Source organism: Macrobrachium nipponense, chromosome 20 (assembly GCF_015104395.2).
Source record: "Macrobrachium nipponense isolate FS-2020 chromosome 20, ASM1510439v2, whole genome shotgun sequence".
NCBI lineage: Eukaryota > Metazoa > Arthropoda > Malacostraca > Decapoda > Palaemonidae > Macrobrachium > Macrobrachium nipponense.
Window position 1 is genome coordinate 10359562 of NC_061089.1, and position 23567 is coordinate 10383128.

The following is a 23567-nucleotide window of genomic DNA, read 5'->3' on the forward strand; positions in this document are numbered from 1 at the left end:
AACCCAGGAATTTGTTCCCGGGTTCAAACCAAAGAGTTCCATAAATTGTTATATTATATATATATATATATATATATATATATATATATATATATATATATATAGTATATATATGTCATATATGTATATATATTATAATATATATATACATATATATATATATATATATATATATATAATATATATATATATATATATATATATATAGATATATATATATATATGGAATAAATTTTGTGGAACTTTCCACTGTTTGTAAAATCTGCTGGACCTGACAAATGGGAAAAGATATCATAGCTGTGAACGGGTTCATATCCGAAGCTAAATAGTGGGAACTGTGGTGGGACCATCAACTGCCCTAAAATGTTTGGACCTGAGTTTCATCAGGCAGAACTATTCTGCAGGACTAGACCACGGATTCCAGGGGGGTCTGGTTCTGGGTTTAGGACTCTCGGCATTCTATCCGGTTTGCCCATAATGTAATTAAGGTGAGGATGATTGTATTCTTGTAATACTCTCAGTCGTATCAAGCTGGTTTGGCTTACACTTGGGCCACTCTAATTATGTTGAGAGTCAGTGTCTCACTTGTACCATTACTGGAGGAATAAACTCCATGAAAGGCTGATGATATTTTTTTCATTTTTTTCTCTCTCTATTCTATCTTTATGAGTTATAGGAATAAAGATTCGAGTACCCCTGGGGCCTCTGATGATATTGTTTTGGCACAAAGGGAGACTTCTGCACCCATCTTGGAAACTGAAAATTCTCCAAATGTTGATGAACTTGGATCGACTTCGAAACATGAGGCATCTGCTGAAAATACAACATTTATTTGCCCAAATATTGAGCTTGAGGAAGATAAATCTACTTTACGCATTGAGTCTCTTCCATTAGATATGAGACACGAAATACTAAATGAGGAATCTAGCAAAGGCGCTATTTAAGAAAATAGGAATTAAATTGGCAGACACTTTTCAGTCCGGGTACGGTTGGATAACTTTTTTAGATTATAAAGAGGCTTGAGTTGCCTACTCTGAATATAGGGTGTCTAGGAAGAATATCTCGCGTGCTTTAGTAAAAAAGCCCCCTTCTAACCTAAACGTACATTGCCCCAAAAAACCCAGATAACAAAATAATTAAACCATAGGTAGCAAAAAATCCCAAGCCCGCAAAATGGCTTGTAGTATTAGTTAAAGAAAAGCAGGGTAACATAATAATATTCAGGAGATACTTGAAACGTCAAATAGGGAGGCATTAGTAATTAAAAATGTACACGCTTTGGGCAAAACAGCTTTTTGGTCCATATAGAATCTGTGGAACAGGCAGCCATGATATCCAACTGGAGGATTACCCCAGAAAGAATTATCAAAGAAGTAAAGCCTCACTACAATTTTAGCTATGCTAAAGGTGTCATCTTCCACCAGGACTTATATAAATTTTTAGAGGAGGAAATCCTTGATATGTATCCTCCCAATGTTTGGAAAGTTTTTAAAGTACCTAGGTCGTCTATGATTATTTTTACGTTTTGTGATGAAGACTTGCCAAATTCCATTGGAGTAAGAAAGGAAATAATTGATATACGTCCCTTTAAGGCCCAGCCACTTCAGTGTTTCAACTGCTTTGGTTATGGTCACCCATTCCAGGCATGTATTAGACCTAAGCCCTGTGCCACATGTTGTCTCCCAGAGCATGTTGAGTGTTCAAGACAGTTAAATTGTATTAACTGTAAGAAGGAACATAGTTCCAGAGATTGGAATTGTGAATCGTACACAGAGCACATAAGTGTGGGATATGTAAAGAAACTCTTAGCTAGGACAACTAAGTATAGTGATGTGGTGAAACAGAAATATAAAAATTCTAGTTCTCTCAGCAAACAACCACCACTAAAGAGAGAATCTCGTCCTTCTATGAGTAATCTAGCTCCTCAGCCTAAGAAAAGGAACTCCAGCCCTTGAACAAACCAACTTCCTAATTCAGAGCTTGAAATTGTTCAAGCTCCAGAGGCTTCCTCTGTGGCAGCTTCTCGAACCCCCTCTTTAGGGGCATTTCAGGCTTCTTCAGAAGCCTCCCTAGCCGCATCTCTAGAGGCATCCCAGGCAATCTCACTCCCAGATTTAGGGAATCTTCCACAAGAAAGATTACAGACCTCAGTACCTCATGTGGGAGAGGTACACACACTCAAACAATTGGTGGCAGAGTTTCATAATTTTTCGTTCACCTGCCTGGCACATAATTCATGCCTTATTAATCTATTTTTCTTTTCAAAGATGGAAGAAATCTTATGTAATAACGTTAAAAACAGTTACTGATATCTTTAGAACATCATGTTATGTTATTGTGTAAAACTATTTTCCATATAGCAAAAATGACGTGAACGAACCGAAGTGATAAAAAAATTCATATCACAACCACTGATATACATTACCAAATAGATAGGAGACACCTATCACTAGTAGTATCGCATAAACAAAGTCCTTACGTTATCATTTCAATATTAAGTTGAAGGTAGTTGAACTATTCCATTTGTTAAATTTTACAGAAAACATTGGAAACTCACAAAATGCTATCAAATTTAAAAAGAAAAAAAAAAAAAATATAACTAACAGTGTGAACCATGTGATCTCCCACTATTGCTTTTGATGTCATTATGTGTACGGGAATCTAAAGTCAATGTGTCATTTATTGGTCTCAGAAACATCCCTCGCTGAGTGAGAGACAATTATTGCACTGTATTTGTTGCAAGTTCCTGTTGGAGAGATATCAAGAAAGCTTAATATACCAGAAAGAATCATACATAGATGAATCAAATTGTTTAGAAAACGGCAAAGTTTAGAACATGGGCCTAGAGGTGGAACACCTCGAAGCACCACAAGAGAGCAGTGTAAATGTTGCTGAGTAACATTCATTTGTGAATTTTGAATTCTAGCACCTCATCACGATATTGCTGAACCAGGAATCATGACTAGCTCTACACCTATGACTGGTGGCTGATGAATACTTAAGATGGAGAGCAAGATAATTTTAAAATTACACTTGAAATTTTTGATAGGTGTCTAATGAATAAGTCTAATGAATAAGCAAACTTATCTTTGATGGATGAGAGATTCAGTTAGGCTTACTCTTTTTGTTTTGTTTTTTATCGGTGGCCAGTGAATACCATGGATGGGGGGGGGGGGGGGGGGGGGACAGTTTCAATGATGCATGCATTTTTTTTCTTCAAAAACCTAAAGAATACATTTTATTGGGAGATACTTTATTAACAGCGGCCTGATCCCTCCAGCACTGCTATACGCCACCTCCCCTCTCTTCCACATCTCAGGCGACTCGATCCGACTTCTTGCTACGAACTCCATCATGTGAGAGCATCACTAATGCATGTTTATTAAATATTTTCTGTTAAAAGTTACTTTATCTTTCATTCCCCAAAATATTTGCCTACACTCGTATTACACCCTGTATGATTGTTGTAGCTGTCAAAGAGTAACCCCTCATTAAAGCAATAGGTTTTTATAAAAAAAAAATAAGAAAAAAAACATATGAAATATACTTACGAGAACGTCGCCTTTCACATTTCTTATCCTTTCAGCTACTTATAATATGGTTATGGTAGTAGGTCTAGCCATACATGTGAAACTAATTTTAATTAATTTCTGATTAGAAGAAATGAATAGCTACAGAAAGATCAACCCAAGAAAGCTTTAATGAAAGTAAGCCTTTTTAATGTATTCGTCAGTTTTGGCTCCCACAGCTTTCCAACGTGTCCAGATGAAACAGGATGATATGCAAGGAATTCGATGAAAAATGAAGGACAGAATTATATTCGTTTGATTTTTTTATGATAGCTTTTTGACTTTGAATAGCTAGGTCTGAGTAAATTATGTTAAGCAACTATGGAAAGGATAAAAAAAAGAAAATGGCCAATAAAACAAGAATAACGGGAATAATCAAATAACCAGATTAATATAATATATATATATATATATATATATATATATATATATATATATATATATATATATATATATTGTCGATTTAGATATTCATTCACATTATGTATCCGAGAGAGTATACTGCTGAAAATAAGCTAATCATGTGGGAAAATCAGAAGTCCAATTTAGTCCCACTAAATGTGTCATGCAAATTATCTTATTGATCAAAGGACAAAATTAGTTTAATTAAACATTGTTATTAAAGAATGTTAACGTCTTAATGTATTATTTATCGGCTGTAGGAGACGAAATGACAACACTCCTGTGTAGTACGATACGTTGGGTCAAGACTCAAGCGGCAGCAAAGCCAACTTCAAAATGCTTATGCTGTCACGAAGCTAGAGTTGAGAATAAATTAGAATTCGTGGACCCATCGGTATATATTTTCCTTACTTTGCAAAATAATTATCTTTAACACGTTGAATAAGTCTACTCAATTCTAATATAATTTATTTCAAGAATAGCATCTTTGAAAGAAAATATTATTCACTGTTAAGTAAATAATCTGGCACCTGCATATGGCAATATTTCCATAAAGAACAATGAAATAAGAAACTAACGCCGATTCTTCGTGGCTGGCTGTACATCATTCAAATATGGAAAATGAAATTACAGGTAATAAAAGATCACGTACCCATTCCACATCTCCTTTGTCACCTGCCCAAACAGGGCAAGGCAAATGTAAAATTATGCCATCAGAAAAGTCTTCCTCCTCTGAGAGGCTGAATAGACCACCAATAAAGACTGGCGTGACCAAATCTCCATCAGGTAAGCCCTCTCTTTCAAGAGTTTCATATTCTTCATTTGGTCAGCCAACTAAAAATCTCTTCATAATGGCGTCTTTTGACATCCTGCAATGGAATTGTAAAGGACTGCGTACACGTGCAGAAGAGCTGAAAGTCTTGTTAAGAGAGAGAAATCCTGGTATACTATGTCTGCAGGAAACCAAATTAGGCCCAGAGTTTTTTAATCCTAGGGTTAACTAGGAGATTTTCTCCTCAGCCCATCCTGCCGGTGACTGTGCACATGGGGGAGCTGCTATTATTGTGAATAAATCTTTAGAATACTCTTCTGTACCCCTTACTACAAATTTACAGGCACTTGCACTAAACAATTTTAGACAAAAAGATAGCTGTCTGTTCCATTTACCTTCCTCCTAGATCTGCTTTTTTAGTGGCTGACATTCAGCCATTATTACATCAATTACCATCACCATTCTTGCTTCTAGGAGATTTTAATGCACAACAATCTATTGTGGGGAGGTGACTTTATAGATAATGGGGGAAAAGTGATAGAGGAAGTTATTAATAATAATAATAGTGTGCTTCTTAATCATGGTACGATGACTTACCATAACACATTTTAATTCTTATCCAGCTATTGATTTGAGTACATGTTCCTCAGACAGCTTTGGATTTCAATTGGTCTGTTGACGAATATTTGCACGGAAGTGATCACTTTCCTATCCATTTGAAGTTCGTCAGGAATTTTCCTACAGAATCACTACGAAAATGGAAGGTAATGGAAGCAGACTGGGTAAAATATAAGGCGGGTATAAGATTAGACAAAACTTATGAATCTTTTAAATGCCACTTAGAAGCATATGACTATTTTTCAAATACAGTGTTAATGAGTGCAGAGGCTGCTATACCAAGAACAAGTGGAAAACTACGAAGACCTGCTGTCCCCTGGTGGGATAAGAAATGTGCCATTCTCAGAAACATTACAAGAAGATGCTATAAAAAATATGTCATGTGGCACATCTACTGCTCAGATAATATATCAACGAGCTATGTACAAACAACGTCGATATTTTCGTAGTGCAAAAAGAAATACATGTATATACTACATCAATGTGATTGATTTAAAAACGCCATCCAGAGTAGTTTGGAAGAAAGTAAGGAATCTTGCAGGGAAATTTTCTCCTCCTAAAACACCTTCATTAAAGATTGGGGATTCACTGATAACAAGTCCCAAAGATGTAGCTGAATACCTGGGTCAGCACTTTTCCCATATTTCAAGTGCAAGTAATTATTGAACTGACTTTCAGAGGATTAGGAACCCCCAGGTTCCTTTAGATTTGATTGGTGGTAATCTTGAAACTTTAATGCTAAATTCTCTCTGCATGAGCTACAAGATGCCCTTTCTTCAATGGATGATACTTCTGCTGATGAGGATACTATCCTGTATGTAATGCTTTGTCAGTTACCCGAGGAAGCAAAAACACCTCTTGAAGATTATTAATGGAATTTGGGATACTGGGATCTTACCAAGAGGATGGAAAATTGTTGTAGTAATTCCAAATAAAAAAACAAATAAAAACCCTTATCAAACAAGTTACAGGCCATAGCTCTTACTAGCTGTGTATGCAAGCTGATGGAGAAGATGATTAACTCTTGTTAAGTCTGGCATTTAGTAACACACTCCAGTTTGGCTTTCGCAAAAACAGATCTACTCTTGACCCTCTGCTAAGACTTTCTAATCAAATTTAACAGGGCTTTGTAAACCAGTGTCGGCCAGTTGGTGTATTCTTTGACTTAGAAAAAGCGTATGGTACAACATGGTGTCACGGAATTGTTAAGCAGCTGCATAAATTAGTCATACAAGGAATATGATTAGGTTCATTAACTCCTTTTTAACAGACTGGTTTATAAGAGTAAGAATAGGAAACAATTTGTCTTACCCATTCAGACTAGAAGAGGGTGTTCCACTAGGGGAGTGTGCTGAGTGTTACTTGTTTTACTGTTGCCATTCATAGCATCATCAATGAAATTTCAAATCCTGTATGGGCCTCACTTTTTGTTGATGATCTAGCTATTTATTGCACTGCATATGATGCGGAATCGGCTTGCAGGTATTTACAAGTCAGACAACAGATGTTCGCTTTACTAGGAGTAGACGTCAAGAAGCTGTTCTAAATTTGAAACTTGATGGGTCTGTTCTACCATGTGCGGATGATGTCAAGTTCTTAGGAATTATTTTTTTATTCCAAACTCACATGGTGTAAGCATATTGAAAATTTAAAGTGCAAAGTAAAGAAATCTCTCAATCTTCTGAAAGTGGTCTGGGGCTTTAACTGGGGCGGAGAAAAGAAATCTCTCTCTCTCTCTCTCTCTCTCTCTCTCTCTCTCTCTCTCTCTCTCTCTCTCTCTCTCTCTCTCCAACTATGTTGTTATATACCCATTCATTTCTTAATGTGAGCCCCTTGTTCATGAACCCCTTTTTATACTGCACTGATATGTATCTTTAATGTTGACTAGATATACATAGATATATTAGTAACTGACCAGTAGGTCTATTTCGTCAGGTTATACTACAAAATTCCCATTTGCAGTAGATATCCATATTCTATGAGAAATTCCATCATATTAGCTTTAGATTACCTGTATTGATTAGAAATTAGTAATATTGTAAAGGATTAGTATCCCATAAGTATTTCTAACGAGGTATTTTCCGAAAATTCAGATGAATCATTGACCAATCAAAAGATGTAACATTTACTACCATTTTCTAATTTTTTGATCTGCTAGGTTCAATTTATATAACGTTCGACGTCATATCCAAAGTTCAGAAGGAACGCGGAAGAAAAACATGTTTTTCTTTAATTTCATCATTTGAATAACGAATCAAAGTGATTTTTGCTTTCCACCTAAATTGGAAAGATAGCATTAGCACAAAATTTTTATAATAGTTAATAGAATTTCAATTCTTTTCATTATATAAAAAAAATATTAAGAATATATCTGTCATAATAAAGATGAATTCACCAGTTATCATTCTTTGTGAGAACAAAATTGATTTAAGAGTTATTCATGCTTTAATAACTTAAACATTTCTGTAGGCGTACAGTCAATCGATTTATTAAATATTTGATCCGTACTGTTAACAGCCCCGGAAAAGAGAGAGAGAGAGAGAGAGAGAGAGAGAGAGAGAGAGAGAGAGAGATTGTATTAAAAAAGCATCCCATTTTCTAGCCTCTCTCTCTCTCTCTCTCTCTCTCTCTCTCTCTCTCTCTCTCTCTCTCTCTCCATTTTCATTTCAAACACACAACATAAGCACACGCACACACACACACACACACAGGTACAAACAGAAGCAATAATGGTCATTCAAATCTTTAGCACTTGTTCCATGCTTGATTTTATCATAAAATTCCGAATTTGAAAGACATTTGTAAGTGTTTACATAATAAAAATATGGAATGTTAGTCCATATATATAAAAGTTTAAAACTAAAGAGGTCAACCAGATTGCTTGCAGGAATGTGATCAGACTAGAGACGCTAAAGATGACGTATACAATAAATATGTAAGCTAAGATAACATGCCGTCACCTGTAAGGTTTCATTTTCAATTGTTTATAAACATTAGTCCAAGCTCCCTGCTTGAGACAACTACCCCGACCTATTATTCAAACGGCCTACGTGATCTGTAGCGTGTCTCATTCGATTGTGTGTTCGTATGAAACTATGTCATCTGATGTATGTTCATAGGTTCGAACTACTGTCTGTTCCTTCATAACTTGTAACAGAGATGGTAGACAGGCAGAAGAGAGTTAGCTATCGTCATTAGAAGACCTGTACCTCTTTACCTAAGCTTTATCATGTAGAGGAATAGGATTAGCCATCATCATTGGCAGAAGCGATCAAGCTATCGTCATAGAAGACTTGTACGATCATACCTGATCTCATCATGTAAAACTTCAGAAGAATATACTATTTTTTATACCTTGTGTTTTCTACAAGAACCTCACCGAACCATGAGTTTAACACATTTCGTCGTAAAGATAATACCGACTTCGTAAGTGATCTACAAAACCCCAGACACTCCATTGAAGATGGAAGTGCAATACCAACCGACTTAGCGTATAGATTATCGCTAGTCTAAACTTACCTCATAGGGCGCCTTATCATACAAGGCACAAGTCCTAATATTTGGTGGCCAGCGGACCAGAAGAACTCTACAACGTCCTACGAAGAAAAAACAGAATAATAAATCATGAAGTCAACGACGACGAAAGCAGCAGATTCTTCAAGCAACCTAGTATCATCATTAGTGAGCGACTTCAGAAAACAACAAGATTCGTCAAGCAACTTAGTATCATCGTTAGTGAATAACTTCAAGAAACAAAACCGACGTGTCCTTTTCCTACGGCAACGGAAGCTTCGTCTCTCAATAGAATCATTCAAGAAAACATCGTTAGTGAGCGTTTCCGGCACTGCAAGAAACAAACCGAACGCGTCTGCAGCATCGGATTTTCAAGGGCTCGAATCATCGAAACAACGCGCACGGGGGAAACTGAAGCCAAACCAGGTCGTCCGCTAAATAGAGGAGGGACCAAGGCCTTGTGTCGTTATCGGAACACCGTGATTCCCCACAAAAGCAAGCTAAGTTACAATTTTTTATTCATTTGGAGTAACTTTGAGTGTTTTCCTTTGCAGGTCGAATTTCGTTATTCCTGTGGCTGAAGTACGAGACTTCTTAATCTTACTTTTTTACAGAAATTATCTATATCATTGAGATTTCGCTACTGCGAGTTTTTATCTTTGAGTGTCTGTTTCCAGAAGTTCTACTGAAATATCATAATCATATACTATGTTAATTTTATCATTTGGGTGATTATTAATCCCTTACGTTACAAATCATATTAAACAGTGAATATGCGTTTACGCAGTGGACGTCTGTATTTATACAGATGCATGGATAGGGTCGTTAAGCACCGTAGTGATTAGAAAACACACAAAAAACAAGTGGAACACCCGTACAAATCTAGATAAATTAGAGGTAACACTATTTCGGTCATGACAATAAATGCTCCTTTGCAAAGTCCCGATCGCAGTTTTAGCCTTGAGTTTTTGAGTTATATATAAAATATCGAACCTCAATGACTCAACTTAACTTTAAAAATACGGCTGGATTGCAAGGAATAACATGTCTGTAAAAAACTGTCATCAGGCTAAATGCGCTGACCAGGATCCTCACTTTTCAAATTTTAGCAAAGAATGAAGTACAAACAGTTAAAATTGTAAGCAGTAGTGATAACTTGTCTTATTAGTAATCGACTCAGTTTCCTAATAGTTCATCATTCATTGCTTTATACGTAACCAGCAACATAATGCTAAAAAACACACAATACGTTGCCGATGGTAATAAAGAGAAGGATCCTAATTATTACAAAAAGAAATAGAAACAGTAGCCTTTCAGAATCAAACAAGCAAACTCGGTTACTGTGTCACCTAGTCAAGCGGTCAAGGTTAGTCAAAAACTGCCGAAGTGTTCAAAACATAGCAAATTCCACACAATAAGCGACTCTAGCAGAGTGGGAAAGCGATGTTGGTTCATACCAATATCTTTTTGAATTAAAAGGATTTTTCCTATGAAAAACACGACCGTATAAAGTAATCAGAGCAGGTTTTTCGTTTTTTTTAATACATAAGTTATTATAAGTAGTGGTGGATTAAGCCGACTGTACGCGCCGTAAAAAATTAGAATATCTTGATTTATTTCACGTAATATCTTGTATTTACGGACTCACCGTCTGTTGTTCGAACTTCCCTAATGAGAATCCGGAGGATAAGCGAGCGCTTACAGATACCTCTATAGTTATAAAAAAAAAAATTGATCTGTATCTAGTGTAATTGTAAGATTCATCTAGGGGTATACAAAATATTATCTTACATCCTGCAAAATAAGGCGTGTTTATCAAAGGAAAATCCTATAAACCTTCAAACATATTAAAATCCGTTTGAACAAAAATGAGACAGTTAATCAAATAATAACTTATATAAAGGAACTATACTTTGTCTCATAAATCGTAACATTGTTCAAATGACCCAACAGAATTCTCCCACAACCGCAGTCGCAATTTGCACGCAAAATCTCGAGAAGCATGCACCCTCGAATGTCTTAGTGCGTGTAAAAAGACTTTGCTGGGAAATGAAATTTTAATCCTTCCCGACACTCTGAAATATAACGATTTCCGCGAACAAAGCCCTAAAAGTATACATATCGTGGATACGGAAGTTATAAATATCGCATTTTTTATTGTTGCTAATTTTTAATCACGCCCAACCAGTCGTGGATGAATCTCTCTGATAATCTATCTAAAGTAATATCCGTAAAGTCATTCAAGCAGAGGTGATTCAGCAGAATTTTTTTTTTTATCTTTTACCTGAATACCAGGAAGTTTCTCACGCTGGCGAGTGATCTCTGGAAAAAACGGATGTAATTTAACACAAAATACGGTCTAAGGACAAACATAAAGCTATTTACGTACCTTCGTATAGATTCTCAATGAAATTTTAAAATAGAGATAAATGACGAAGTTGAAAAATGTTAGTAATAGGAGTCATTAGGAAATCAAATAAGCCCATATAATTTTTCCCTCAAATGTCATGCCATAAAAGATCGGACTTGGCGTATCTGCGTAGATTCTGTCGCTTAAACAAGGAAACGACTTCCGATAGTTTCCAGTGCGATGTACCGACGACATCTTATCTCTGTTAGGTTAGAATAAATTTTTTTCACCAACTTGGACTTACTTAAAAGTTTTTTACCTGATACCATTACCTAAGTGATTGTACCTCATACACCGTTTTTTTCAGCACACTCAGGGGACATTATCAATTTTTACGTATGCCTCCGGCTTACGTTGCACCCAATTACAATATAGTGTTGGAGATTTTTAGGGGATACCTACATGCCTATATGGATGATCTTGTAATCTTTTCTAATACCTTAGAAGTACATTCACATAAAGTAGAGCTAGTGCTACAGAGACAAAGACAAATAATCTCAGAGTAAAATATCTAAATGTGAGTTTTTTAAAACCGAACATGTTTATCTAGGTTAAATGTGTCTGGTCAAGGTCTTAAAAGTAGTCCATGGTAAGGTGTCGGCTATTCATAACTTTCCGGTACTTATTAACGTAAAAGGGGGGATACAGCACTTTTGCGCTGTAGTGGGTATTACAATCGTATGTAAATATGTAACTCTTCAATCATGACAGCTCCTTTAACAGATCTTACGAAGAAGAGCGTAGATTTATTATGGTCTGAAAAGCATCAACAGGCGTTCGATATCTTAAAAGCGGAAAATGCAGCTTACCTAACTTAAAAATCCCTGATTTAAATAAGGAATTTTTTTTATTGCAACAGACGCCTCAGACCAATGGGGTTAAGATGGGATACTACTTCAGTAATATGATAAACAGTTCTTCCCTATAGCTTTTTATTCACGTAAACTAAAGCCCTCTGAAAGTAAATATGCAGTAATAGGCAAGGAAGGTATCTTTAACTCACTAGTATATTTTTAAGTTCATAATCTATGGCTATCCTGATAAAGTCCTTACTGAACATGAGTCCTTTACCGAGTTTTTTCAAAGGCTTTAATCACAGTCCAAAAGGAACTCGGTGACAAATGATCATTCAGGTCTTTGGAGCCAAGATAAGATATCTACCTGGGAAAGCAAATATCATAGCTGACGCATATCCCGCAATCCCGCACCATACCGCAAAGAACCATTAATTAGACTAAAAGATATAGAAACATCCGTACCTATTGTTAAAACCAAGTATCTAAACAAGAAAATTCCTTAACCAAGAGATCGCGAGCATTGAATATCTGGGTCGGAGCGCGTAAGAAAACTGTACAAACTGAACAAAGCAAGCGTCAACAGACATAACCCAAACAATAAACACTTCGAAACGGAAACAGGGTCAGCGGCTAAGCAAAAACAATACACACTTCGAGCAGAATCCCTAAAGCAAAAGTATACTTAAGGTATGTGTATCAGAAATGTAATCAAATGTAGTATTATATGTAGGTCTGTGACGAGGAAAACCCGAAGAACACAGCAGATGACTAATGACCAGGTAGTAGTAATAATCTTTTTCATACCAATCGTCATAAACTGGTTGCATTCCGTCATCCAGGGTTCCCTACTATGTCACAGAAAGCCAAATCACTATTTTACTGGCCTACAATGCTTACAGATATAAAAAGCACATAACTAATTGTAACACGTGTCATGAAAACAAGGGATACACTAAGACACCTGTCAGTTTAGGAGCCTATCCTGTGCCAAATCAATCCTTGAAAGAATATACGTAGAATTATTAACAGAATTACGAGTCTGACAGAGGGAATAAACACTTCTTAGTGTTAATAGTTCCTTGACACGTTATATAGAATTAATAGCACTAAAAACAAACACCGCAATTGAGTGCGTTAGGAATATTTATGAGTGCTAAATCAGTAAACATGGAATTCAACACATGATAATCTGACTCGGGTGGTGTAAATCAATAATAATCTCCATAACACGTGGTGTGAATTCCTTTCCATTAAGAAAACCAATAATATATTTTATCACCCAGAGTCAATCGGTTTGGTAGAATAACGGATATTTAATAGGAAGTGTCAATGTCTTACGAGTTACAAACTCGTGAATTGGATTCCGGATCCGACCGGATTATAGCGGTTCTCGCGGTTTTAAATACCTTTATCATTGATATCTTGTATCTATAGAATTGATGCCGCAAGTAGCCTTATACGGTACGTCGCTAGAACACTTTTCCACATATTCAAGCCAACCATTAATTTATCAAATATATATAAAAAAAAAATATATAAATAAATAAATATAAATATAAAAAAATAAAATAAATATGGATACAAGTGGAGTCAATATAATACACTCCGTAAGAAGTCGGAAGGGTTACAAATTATAATAAAAAAGGAATCACGATAATATCAATAAGCAAAACGTAACCATTAAATATCCAAATATATATGCGTAAAGATTTGAACTCTAACTTAACGCTTTAGTAATGACAAATAAGCTAAAAGTTCAAAACACATATCAAAACCTACTGACATATTGTCGTCCCGGTGATTTATATTCGTAGTCAATGAAAAAAAAAAATTAAATAAATAAATAAATAAATAAAAAATAATAATAATAAAATAAATAAAATAAAATAAAAGAGATTTTAAAGTCAGGAAGTCTAGAAGTGAAAATGTTATCTATGAAATAATCCTATATGAATCTTATACAGGGCTAATAATATATATAGAATTTGTATGGAAACTTTTCATATAGTTTGAATAAGGAATATTTATTTTAACATAATGCCAACATGAAACTAATATATTGTTCAATTTTGGTACTGTTGTTTTTTTTTTTCCACCAGACATTCTTCTCATGCGGGTGGAGAATTAAAAACACTAAAATATCATTTGAAAATACTAAAGTCGTATCTCTTACAGCAAGTAACGTAACTCTTAGCTGGCTGAGAGCAATCTCCTGCCAAGTGACGACGTCCATCATTGCCGTATCAGCATTTGTTCCTTTTAACCTCAATAATCTGCTTACACAGGCTTCATCTGTGTGTCGTCTCTGCTTGCAAAAGCAGATTGACTGGAGAAAGGAATGCTTAGCCCGAACTTCTCATGGGCAAGGCAGACATGTCTATCCGTATGCGCAATGCAACTTTAGCTAAGGACTTGCAATCATTTTAAAATTAATGAACAAAATAAGCAAATAGAATTTCTATAACAACAAAATGAATTAATTTTTTTTTTTTTTTTTTCTGAACCTCATAGACAATTAGAGTCAATAATTCAGCTTATGACATGGGTAAACGGACATTTAGAATTATCAAGTTGTGGATAAGAAATATTTACTTGCAACATTAGCCTATTACAATTCAGTACATCACATTCATGGAAAATGTCACATTTTCTTGGAAAACCCAAAGTTTATATAGAAATTAGTTACATAGTGGGTTTTTTCGTTGCATCACTACCTATTAATAATGTTTTAAAAGTTAACCTCAGAGGATGCGCACGAGAAAATTGAATATGAAACTTTTGTTAGGGCACATAGAATCATGATTAATATTCTCTTTGACTCTTATGCTGCCTGGCAATCTTACAAATAGCTCCATTTTCCACTTCTTTGTCTAGTAACTTACTACCAGTAATATCGAATTTTCTTTGAGATTCGTAATGATATCTATTTATTTTTTATAATTCTGGATATTTTTACAAGTCATCATAGACCTGGATAGGTTCACTCATTGTTAATGCCATGGATAAAAAAGTTTGTACAGCGGACTCTTTTGAATTCCGAAATATCAGCGAATTCATGTGGGTTAAGTCTGGTCTAAATGGCTCTCTCCCCTCCCCTGTATTTGGATGTCGTCTGAATTTACTTTGCCCTTGTGACAAGTATAATTTCACTTGCAGGCTGATTAATGGAACCGGTTACAGTATCCTGCAGTACGAGAGTTTCACATAGCAACTTCAAAAAATCGTTCGTCGCAGCGGACGACTACAGTCAAGTAACAACCGCCTACAATGTGAAAGGAATTTCATGGACTTCTTCGACCCGACACCGTATCTCGTCGTTAATCTCGTTTTAATGCGGAACGCTCCAGCGGCTGTCGGAATTCGACTACAAAAAGGGACATACTTCCGACAATTACGACCCGAAGGATATTCAACTCTACTTTGCTGGCGAAGGACTCGTGCTGGGATGATCTATTCATCGCGAACGTAATCGTGTAGCTTAGGATGCGGAGAATAAGTATGAGCGCAAAAATAGAACGTTGGACCCGCCCAGGCAAATTTTCCCTTGTTTTTAACCATTGAAAAAGGCCGTTTCAGTGGCTATAGGTGGTTGTCTGGAACTGTGTAATGGACGAAAAGTGGTTCGAAAGCTAGTTAAATGTGAAGTAGTATAACCTCGGTCATGTATCCTATATATATAAATGATCATAAATAACGGAATCGAAATATATCTTTGCGTGTACGCAATAGGAATCTATTTAAAGTGCACATATATTAATCATAATTATATGAATCCATATACATATGTATAAACAAATCAGGTAGCCTATAATCAATCTGTTACCTTATATCTTACCATTATCTGCAGTTATTTATGAGTTAGTATATGAATTAATGAATCAGATATATAACAGTTAGCATAAACATTACTAATTTTTATCAATTCATATATGAAATTTTTTATCAGTTAAAATATGATTTTTATCATGTTAATCTTCATTCTATGCAATTATCAGAGTACATTAGTATTTTCTGTAGCATAAGTATCTTAAAGAGATGAAGTGAAAAACTGTATCATTATATATCATGTGATCACTATTATTTACCAATATCATTGTTTTATATTTTATTACTTGAATCAATTCATTACACCATGAATTTTTTATTTACTTATATATATATATTCACATAGTGTCTGTATCACACTCCTATAAGTCAAATGCAAGTCAAGTTTGAGTAATATTCAGTAGTTGGTTTTGGTAGCTGACCGAGCTAATGTAAGTGTTTACATAATAAAAATATGGAATGTTAGTCCATATATATAAAAGTTTAAAACTAAAGAGGTCAACCAGATTGCTTGCAGGAATGTGATCAGACTAGAGACGCTAAAGATGACGTATACAATAAATATGTAAGCTAAGATAACATGCCGTCACCTGTAGTCATTCAATTGTTTATAAACATTAGTCCAAGCTCCCTGCTTGAGACAACTACCCCGACCTATTATTCAAACGGCCTACGTGATCTGTAGCGTGTCTCATTCGATTGTGTGTTCGTATGAAACTATGTCATCTGATAGTATGTTCATATGTTCGAACTACTGTCTGTTCCTTCATAACTTGTAACAGAGATGGTAGACAGGCAGAAGAGAGTTAGCTATCGTCATTAGAAGACCTGTACCTCTTTACCTAAGCTTTATCATGTAGAGGAATAGGATTAGCCATCATCATTGGCAGAAGCGATCAAGCTATCGTCATAAAGAACCTTGATACGATCATACCTATCTTTCATCATGTAAAACTTCAGAAGAATATACTATTTTTATACCTTGTGTTTTCTACAAGAACCTCACCGAACCATGAGTTTAACACATCGTCGTAAAGATAATACCGACTTCGTAAGTGATCTACAAAACCCCAGACACTCCATTGAAGATGGAAGTGCAATACCAACCGACTTAGGCGTATAGATTATCGCTAGTCTAACATTACCTCATAGGGCGCCTTATCATACAAGGCACAAGCCCTAATACATTAACAATTATTAAACATCGATGAGTTAAGGTTTCATTTTCACTGTTGGTTTTGTTTAGTTGAACTAAAAATGAGAAAATAACACTGACCAACAGTAGAAATTGTTAATCAAACAAGACTATTAATGTCATCTATCATGAATAAATATAGGTACTGTACATAGCAAAAATGTTCAGGAAATGGGAATGAAAATGTGACCTAGACTTTCATGATTGAAAAGTTATGTAATATATAGATCATTTATTCAGCTTATGGTTTGTGAATGCTACTTTCCTGGGCATTTTTATTTTTTTATTTATGTTTTCATTTTATATTATCGACAAATAAAAGGCTCTTTGCTAAAATATTAGTCTGATAGATTGTTAACATTTGCTCTCAATTTGTGGACTATTAACATCTTGAGCCGTCTCACAACGATAATGATAAAGTGGAATGAGATCAATGACCATAAAAGAACGTACTAAAAGAAGGAAAATTGATAAGCTTTTTAAAACCCGAAAATAAGTATTTGCAGTCATGCATTATGTAATGGGATTCTTCATAATTTAAGAGTCTTGGACATAATTGTCGTGGATTCATTGAATATGATTTTATGAATTATATGAATTATATGAATACATATATATGCTACCTTCTGTAGATAATAAGCTTTATGAAATTTCAATACAATTTGTATACCATTATTCATTCAAACAATGCACCTATTAAATATATATTTATTTACATACATAAAGATTGTGAAAGGATACCCATCAGTTGTGCTGAGATATACTCAATTACAATGGGAAAAATATTTTCGTTGATAATGTTAATAGTAATTCTTCTCTTTCAAGTCATGTTGACTACTGCACCGGAAAAGATAGTCAATGCGCCGCAGAGAGTATAAGGGATAAGCTGAATTAGGTTTCCATGGATTGTAAATTACCACGATAATTATGGTGCCACTGGAGGTAACAAGCTTACGAACACCAGTTTTATGGTTTCCGTCTCCCTCCCCGCTTCCCTTGTAAGAGGATTCACTCCCTGTCATTTTCAATTAATGTGTCACCTCCTGATCTTATTTATGTAAGCCTCTTAAAATGTCGCTAGGATTTATAATACTCTTTGGCCTTTAGGGAGAAAAAAGGAAAGCTTAGAGATTCCGCGTGATGTAAATAAAGGGAAAAAATGAGGAAAGAAGTCTGGGTTTTGATATACACCATAAATACTTCATTCATTTCAGAGGTTTAAAACAAAAAACAACTTAATGAATTCTACCGAAGGAAACAAATTTAATTTTAATATGTGCAAAGCATCTGATCATTACTTAATGTAGTGTCTTGTTAAAAATAAGGAGAAAAACAAATTCAGAGATTGAAGAAAAATTTGTTTGGAAGACAAAAGCTCCCATTTTGGACGTTGCTTAACTATAAAAAGCAATTCTATACACACCACACATATATATATATATATATATATATATATATATATATATATATTATATATATATATATATATCTTTATATATATATATGATATATATATATATATATATATATATAATATTTATATATATATATATATATATATATATATATATATATATATATAAATATATATACATCTATATATATATATATATATATATATATATATATATATATATATATATACATATTCTGGCAATAAAAATGAAATGTAAGGATCATTCACTCATATTTCAGTTAAACATGAAAGGGCAACATCTAATCCATGACGCGTAGGTAATATAATTGCTTTATAATATAGTATATATATATATATAATATATATATATATATATATACATATATATATATATATATATATATATATATACTTCTATATATATATCTATATATACTTTATATATATATATATATATATATATATATATAATAAATATATACATATTCTGGCAATAAAAAGGAAATGTAAGGATCATTCACATCATTTTTCAGTTAAACATGAAAGGGCAACATCTAATCCATGACGCGTAGGTAGTATAATTGCTTTATATATAGTATATATATATATACTATATATATATATATATATATATATATATATATATATATATACATATATATATATATATATATATATATATATATATATATATATATATATATACTGTAAAGGAATATTGATTTATTGAATGTAAAATTGCAGAAAAGGTTGAAAATTGATATTTGCATACAAAAAAATTTGTACACTAGACACAGATGGCAGTAGCGCTTGGCGTAGGCGGTAGTCGCCAAGGATAATGTACCGAAAAATATGATATTTGGTCCATGGATGTCTAGCGTGATCGGGTATATAAAGGCCCAAAACGATGATTTTCGTTGGAGCTGAAACAAACAAGTGATTATAATAGTGTATCAAGTTTTGAGGAATATATGGTAATGTATTGTTTATCCATTTGGACGTTTTCTTGTGTGATGTTACGTTGGTTGCCACTAGCTTTTTGATGTTACAGTGAATTATATGTTGTGTTGATGTAAAGCTTTGTGACTTGGGTATTATACTGTAAAATGCAGTGATTAGTAGTCTTGATGAAGTGCTGTATAGCGAGTCTTTGCTTTTGTGTAAAGCGTCCGTAATTTGTTTAATGTTCTGTTTGTGACTTTAATTTCCTTACTAGTTGTTATTAAAGTACATTTTAAGTTATAGTGAGTTGTCACTGTTTCCTGATATTTCTCCTCGTAAATCCTTACCATAGAGATTTTTTTTTTTTATGTTACAAGGGCCTGTCGAACGAAACCCGAACGTATCCCTACTCAGTTTTTGCTCATTCTATCGAACGAAACTCGAACATATCCATACTCAGTGTTTACTCATTCTGTCGAACGAAACCCGAACGTATCCTTATTAATTGTTGCTTTATTCATGTCGAGCGTATTCGACCATAACTTGACGTATCCCTACTGTTAATTGCTTTTCAGTACTTCCATGTACTTTAGAGAGGGGGGAGAGTTGTATAGTGTTAGTGCTATAATATTTGTCTTGCTGTGTTATTTTGAGCAGGTTATTAAAGATGTTTGATTTGAAAGATTTCATACGTAGTCCTAGTGGTGAAAAGTTAGAAGGTATAACTAAAATAGACTGGATTGTTCTAGCTAGGTACTATAATGTAGAAGTATCAGAATCTGCAAGGAAGCAAGAAATCTCAAATAAAGTAAGTGAGACGCTAATGACTTTAGGCATTTTGTCTGATAAGGAAGGGTTGTTACTAATGAGTTGGGAAGGGCAAGAAACTGATAGCCAGCAAAGCGCAAGTGAGAATAATACAGAGGGTAGTGCAAGTGAAGAGGAAGGTGCCAAAGCCGTACGTGAAAAAACCAAGTCACGCAAGGTTAAACCAAAAAAGTCCAAACTTGTTTATGAAGGGATGAGTGTTGAGCAGATGCAGATTCATTTGCAAATAGTTAGATTGGAGAATGAGAGAGCTGAAAAGGAGAGTGAGAAAGCTATTGAACTAAAGAAGTTAGAAAATGAGATGAGCTGAAAACGGTTAGGAAGGTAGAAGCTGAAGTTGAGCAAAAGAGGATAGAGCTAGAGATGAAGAAACTTGAAGTAGAAGAAAAGTCCAGAGAAATACCAAAATCTTTTAGAATAGACAATGCAGTAAAAAGTGTACCAATTTTTGTTGAAAATGAAGTGGATGCATTTGTTTATAATTTGAGAAAGTAGCAGAACAGCGTGAATGGCCGAGAACGTCATGGAGCACGTTGGTTCAAACCTCCTTTCGAGGAAAGGCTAGGGAAGTATTTGCTGCCTTATCTTTAGATGATTTCTAAGGATTATGAGAGAGTTAAATCTGAAGTTTTGAAAGCTTATGAATGGGTGCCAGAGAGGTATAGAGAGAAGTTCAGAAGCTGGATAAAAAGAGACAGTCGTACTCATATGGAGTATGCACGGGAACAACGCCTGTGGTATGATAGGTGGGTGGGTGCCCGAGAAGTTAATGGTGATTTCGGTAAACTTCAGGAACTTATCTTGCTTGAGCAGTTCAAGGATGGAATTAATCCACTTATTAAAACATATTTGGATGAACGTGATGTAGATAATGTGGATGAAGCCACTAGATTGTCTGATAATTATGCATTGACCCATAAGCTATATAATACTGACGTCATCTCCTAAAATTGGAAGGAGCAGAGTTTGGGAAGAGCAGCAAAATTACAAGGCACAAGGTAAGACTACGAGTTCACAGGTGTCATCTCGTGGAGTCTATAATAAATCCTTTAATAGAGGTGGTAGAGGGGCAAGTCGATATAATTCTGGTCCTAGTGTTAGTGCTGGACAAGCAGGATACAGTGTAAATGATCAGTTTACACCTAGTTACCAAAATATAGGCGAAAATTTTAGAGATTTTGTATGTTTCAGTTGTGGCAAACCAGGACACATCAGTAGGAGTTGTCCACATCGCACAATAAACCGTCCAATTCAAGTGGTAAATAAAGTTAAAGATAAACCTGTACATTTTAAGGATGATCATAAACCTGAAAATACCATTGCATTGTTGAATCAATCACAAGCATGTGGTGACAGAGGTCCTTGTTTGTTTGCTTCTCCCCTTAGGCCAGGTAAGAGGTATTGTAACGATAGTATCGACAGTAATAATATATGTGATGTTGATGAGAATACAGGTTACAAAATAGGTAACAATGTTCAAAATGTTAGTAATGTTGGTTGTATTGAGGATATTGTAAAAGGAAATGGAGTGAGACTACCTGAAGAGAAGTCCACATCCAAAGGTACTGAATTGTATGACCCTTTTATGGGAGATGGTTGGTTACACCTCCCTTGTGTTGAAAAAAGGAAAGTAAGGTGGTTAAGAGATACCGGAGCGGTACAGTCTGTAATGATAAAAAATAATATGTATGACCAGTGGAAGGATACTGGAGAGTATGTACTTCTGCGTGGGTTTGGACCTGAGTTTTCAGCTCCATTAGTAGAAGTAAGGTTAGAAACTCCGTTAATTTCGGGATATGTTAAAATTGCTTTGGTGAGAGAAATCCCAGTGTCAGGAGTAGAGTTAATTCTTGGAAATGATGTATGTGGAGACAAAGTTTTGGTAGCAGTAATCCAATTTTGACAGAAAAACCCTTTAATTCTTCATTTATTACAGAAGTTGAATGTACATTTCCAAACTTATTTCCTGCTTGTGCAGATACTACAAGAAGTAAGAGTGCCGAAGGAAAGGTAAATGATGACGACGGTTTGGATTTACAAAACTTGTTTAAAGATAGTCCGGAAACACTACAAGTAAGTAAAGTCAGTACTCCTTTGCGAATGCTGAAAGTTAATAAGGAAGAATTTGTTAAATCTCAAATTGAAGATGATAATTTGAAGGTAATAAGAGATAATGCCCTTGTTGATATAAATGATATCGAGAAGAAAGGCAAGTGTTACTTTTTAAAGGATGGAATCCTAATGAGGAAGTTCAAGAGTAGAAAATGTTAATGATGTTGTAGAACAAGTGGTCATTCCAAGTAGTTATAGGAATTTTGTTCTAGGTATTGCTCATGACTGTAGTTATTCTGGTCATTTAGGTATAAACAAAACTTATGAGAAATTATTAAGGTATTTTTTTTGGCCTAAGATGCAGAAAGATTGTAGTGAATATTGTAAAAATTTGGTGATTTATGTCAAAAAGTAGGTAAAGCTCAACATGACCCTAAGTTGATGCCATTGCAACCCATTGAAGTTCCAGGAGAACCCTTTGAGAAACTGGTTTTGGATTGTGTAGGACCTCTGCCTAGCTCTAGCAAAGGTACGAGTATTTGCTGACAATTATGTGTAGTGCTACCAGATTTCCAGAGGCTATTCCTTTAAGAACTGTGAGTGCTGATAAGATAATTGAAGCGCTTAACAAGTTCTTCTCGCTGGTTTGGTTTGCCAAAAAGAAGTTCAAACCGACCAAGGAAACCAACTTTACGTCTAGAAAGTTTACCTCATTTTTAGCTTGTCAGAATATTAAGCATTGCTTATCGTCTCCTTATCACCCACAGAGCCAAGGAGTGGTCGAACGATTTCATCGAACCTTCAAAACCATGCTTCGCACGTACTGTTGTGAAAATGAAAAGGAATGGGATGTCTACATACCAATGTTGCTATTTGCCGTTCGTGATAGCGTACATTCATCGTTGGGTTATTCTCCTTTTCAGTTAGTATATGTCCATCAGGTAAGGTCACCCATGGAGGTGATAAAGAATCAGTTGATTTCAGATGAGAAGGAATCTATCACGTTACAAGAAATGAAGGAAAAAAAATAAAGAAAATATGGAAAGTAGCACATGGGAATCTCAAAGTAGTACAAGAAGAGATGAAAAGAAACTACGACAAAAAGGCTGCAAAACGTGAACTCGACATAGGAGATAAGGTTCTAGTGTATCTCCTACAGCTGGTAAGGTTTTTAACCAGAAGTATATAGGACCTTGCACGGTGAAGGAAAAAGTAAGTGATGTTAAT

The 23567-nt window shown here is 34.8% G+C and overlaps 1 protein-coding gene across 1 annotated transcript; it reads left to right on the forward strand.

Annotated features, from left to right (window-relative positions):
* The first annotated feature begins 1328 nt into the window (after nt 1-1328).
* LOC135219680 (uncharacterized) lies at nt 1329-1955 on the forward strand. Its single transcript, XM_064256631.1, has one exon. The coding sequence runs from the start codon at nt 1329-1331 to the stop codon at nt 1953-1955; it is 627 nt and encodes a 208-aa protein (XP_064112701.1).
* Nucleotides 1956-23567: the final 21612 nt, after the last annotated feature.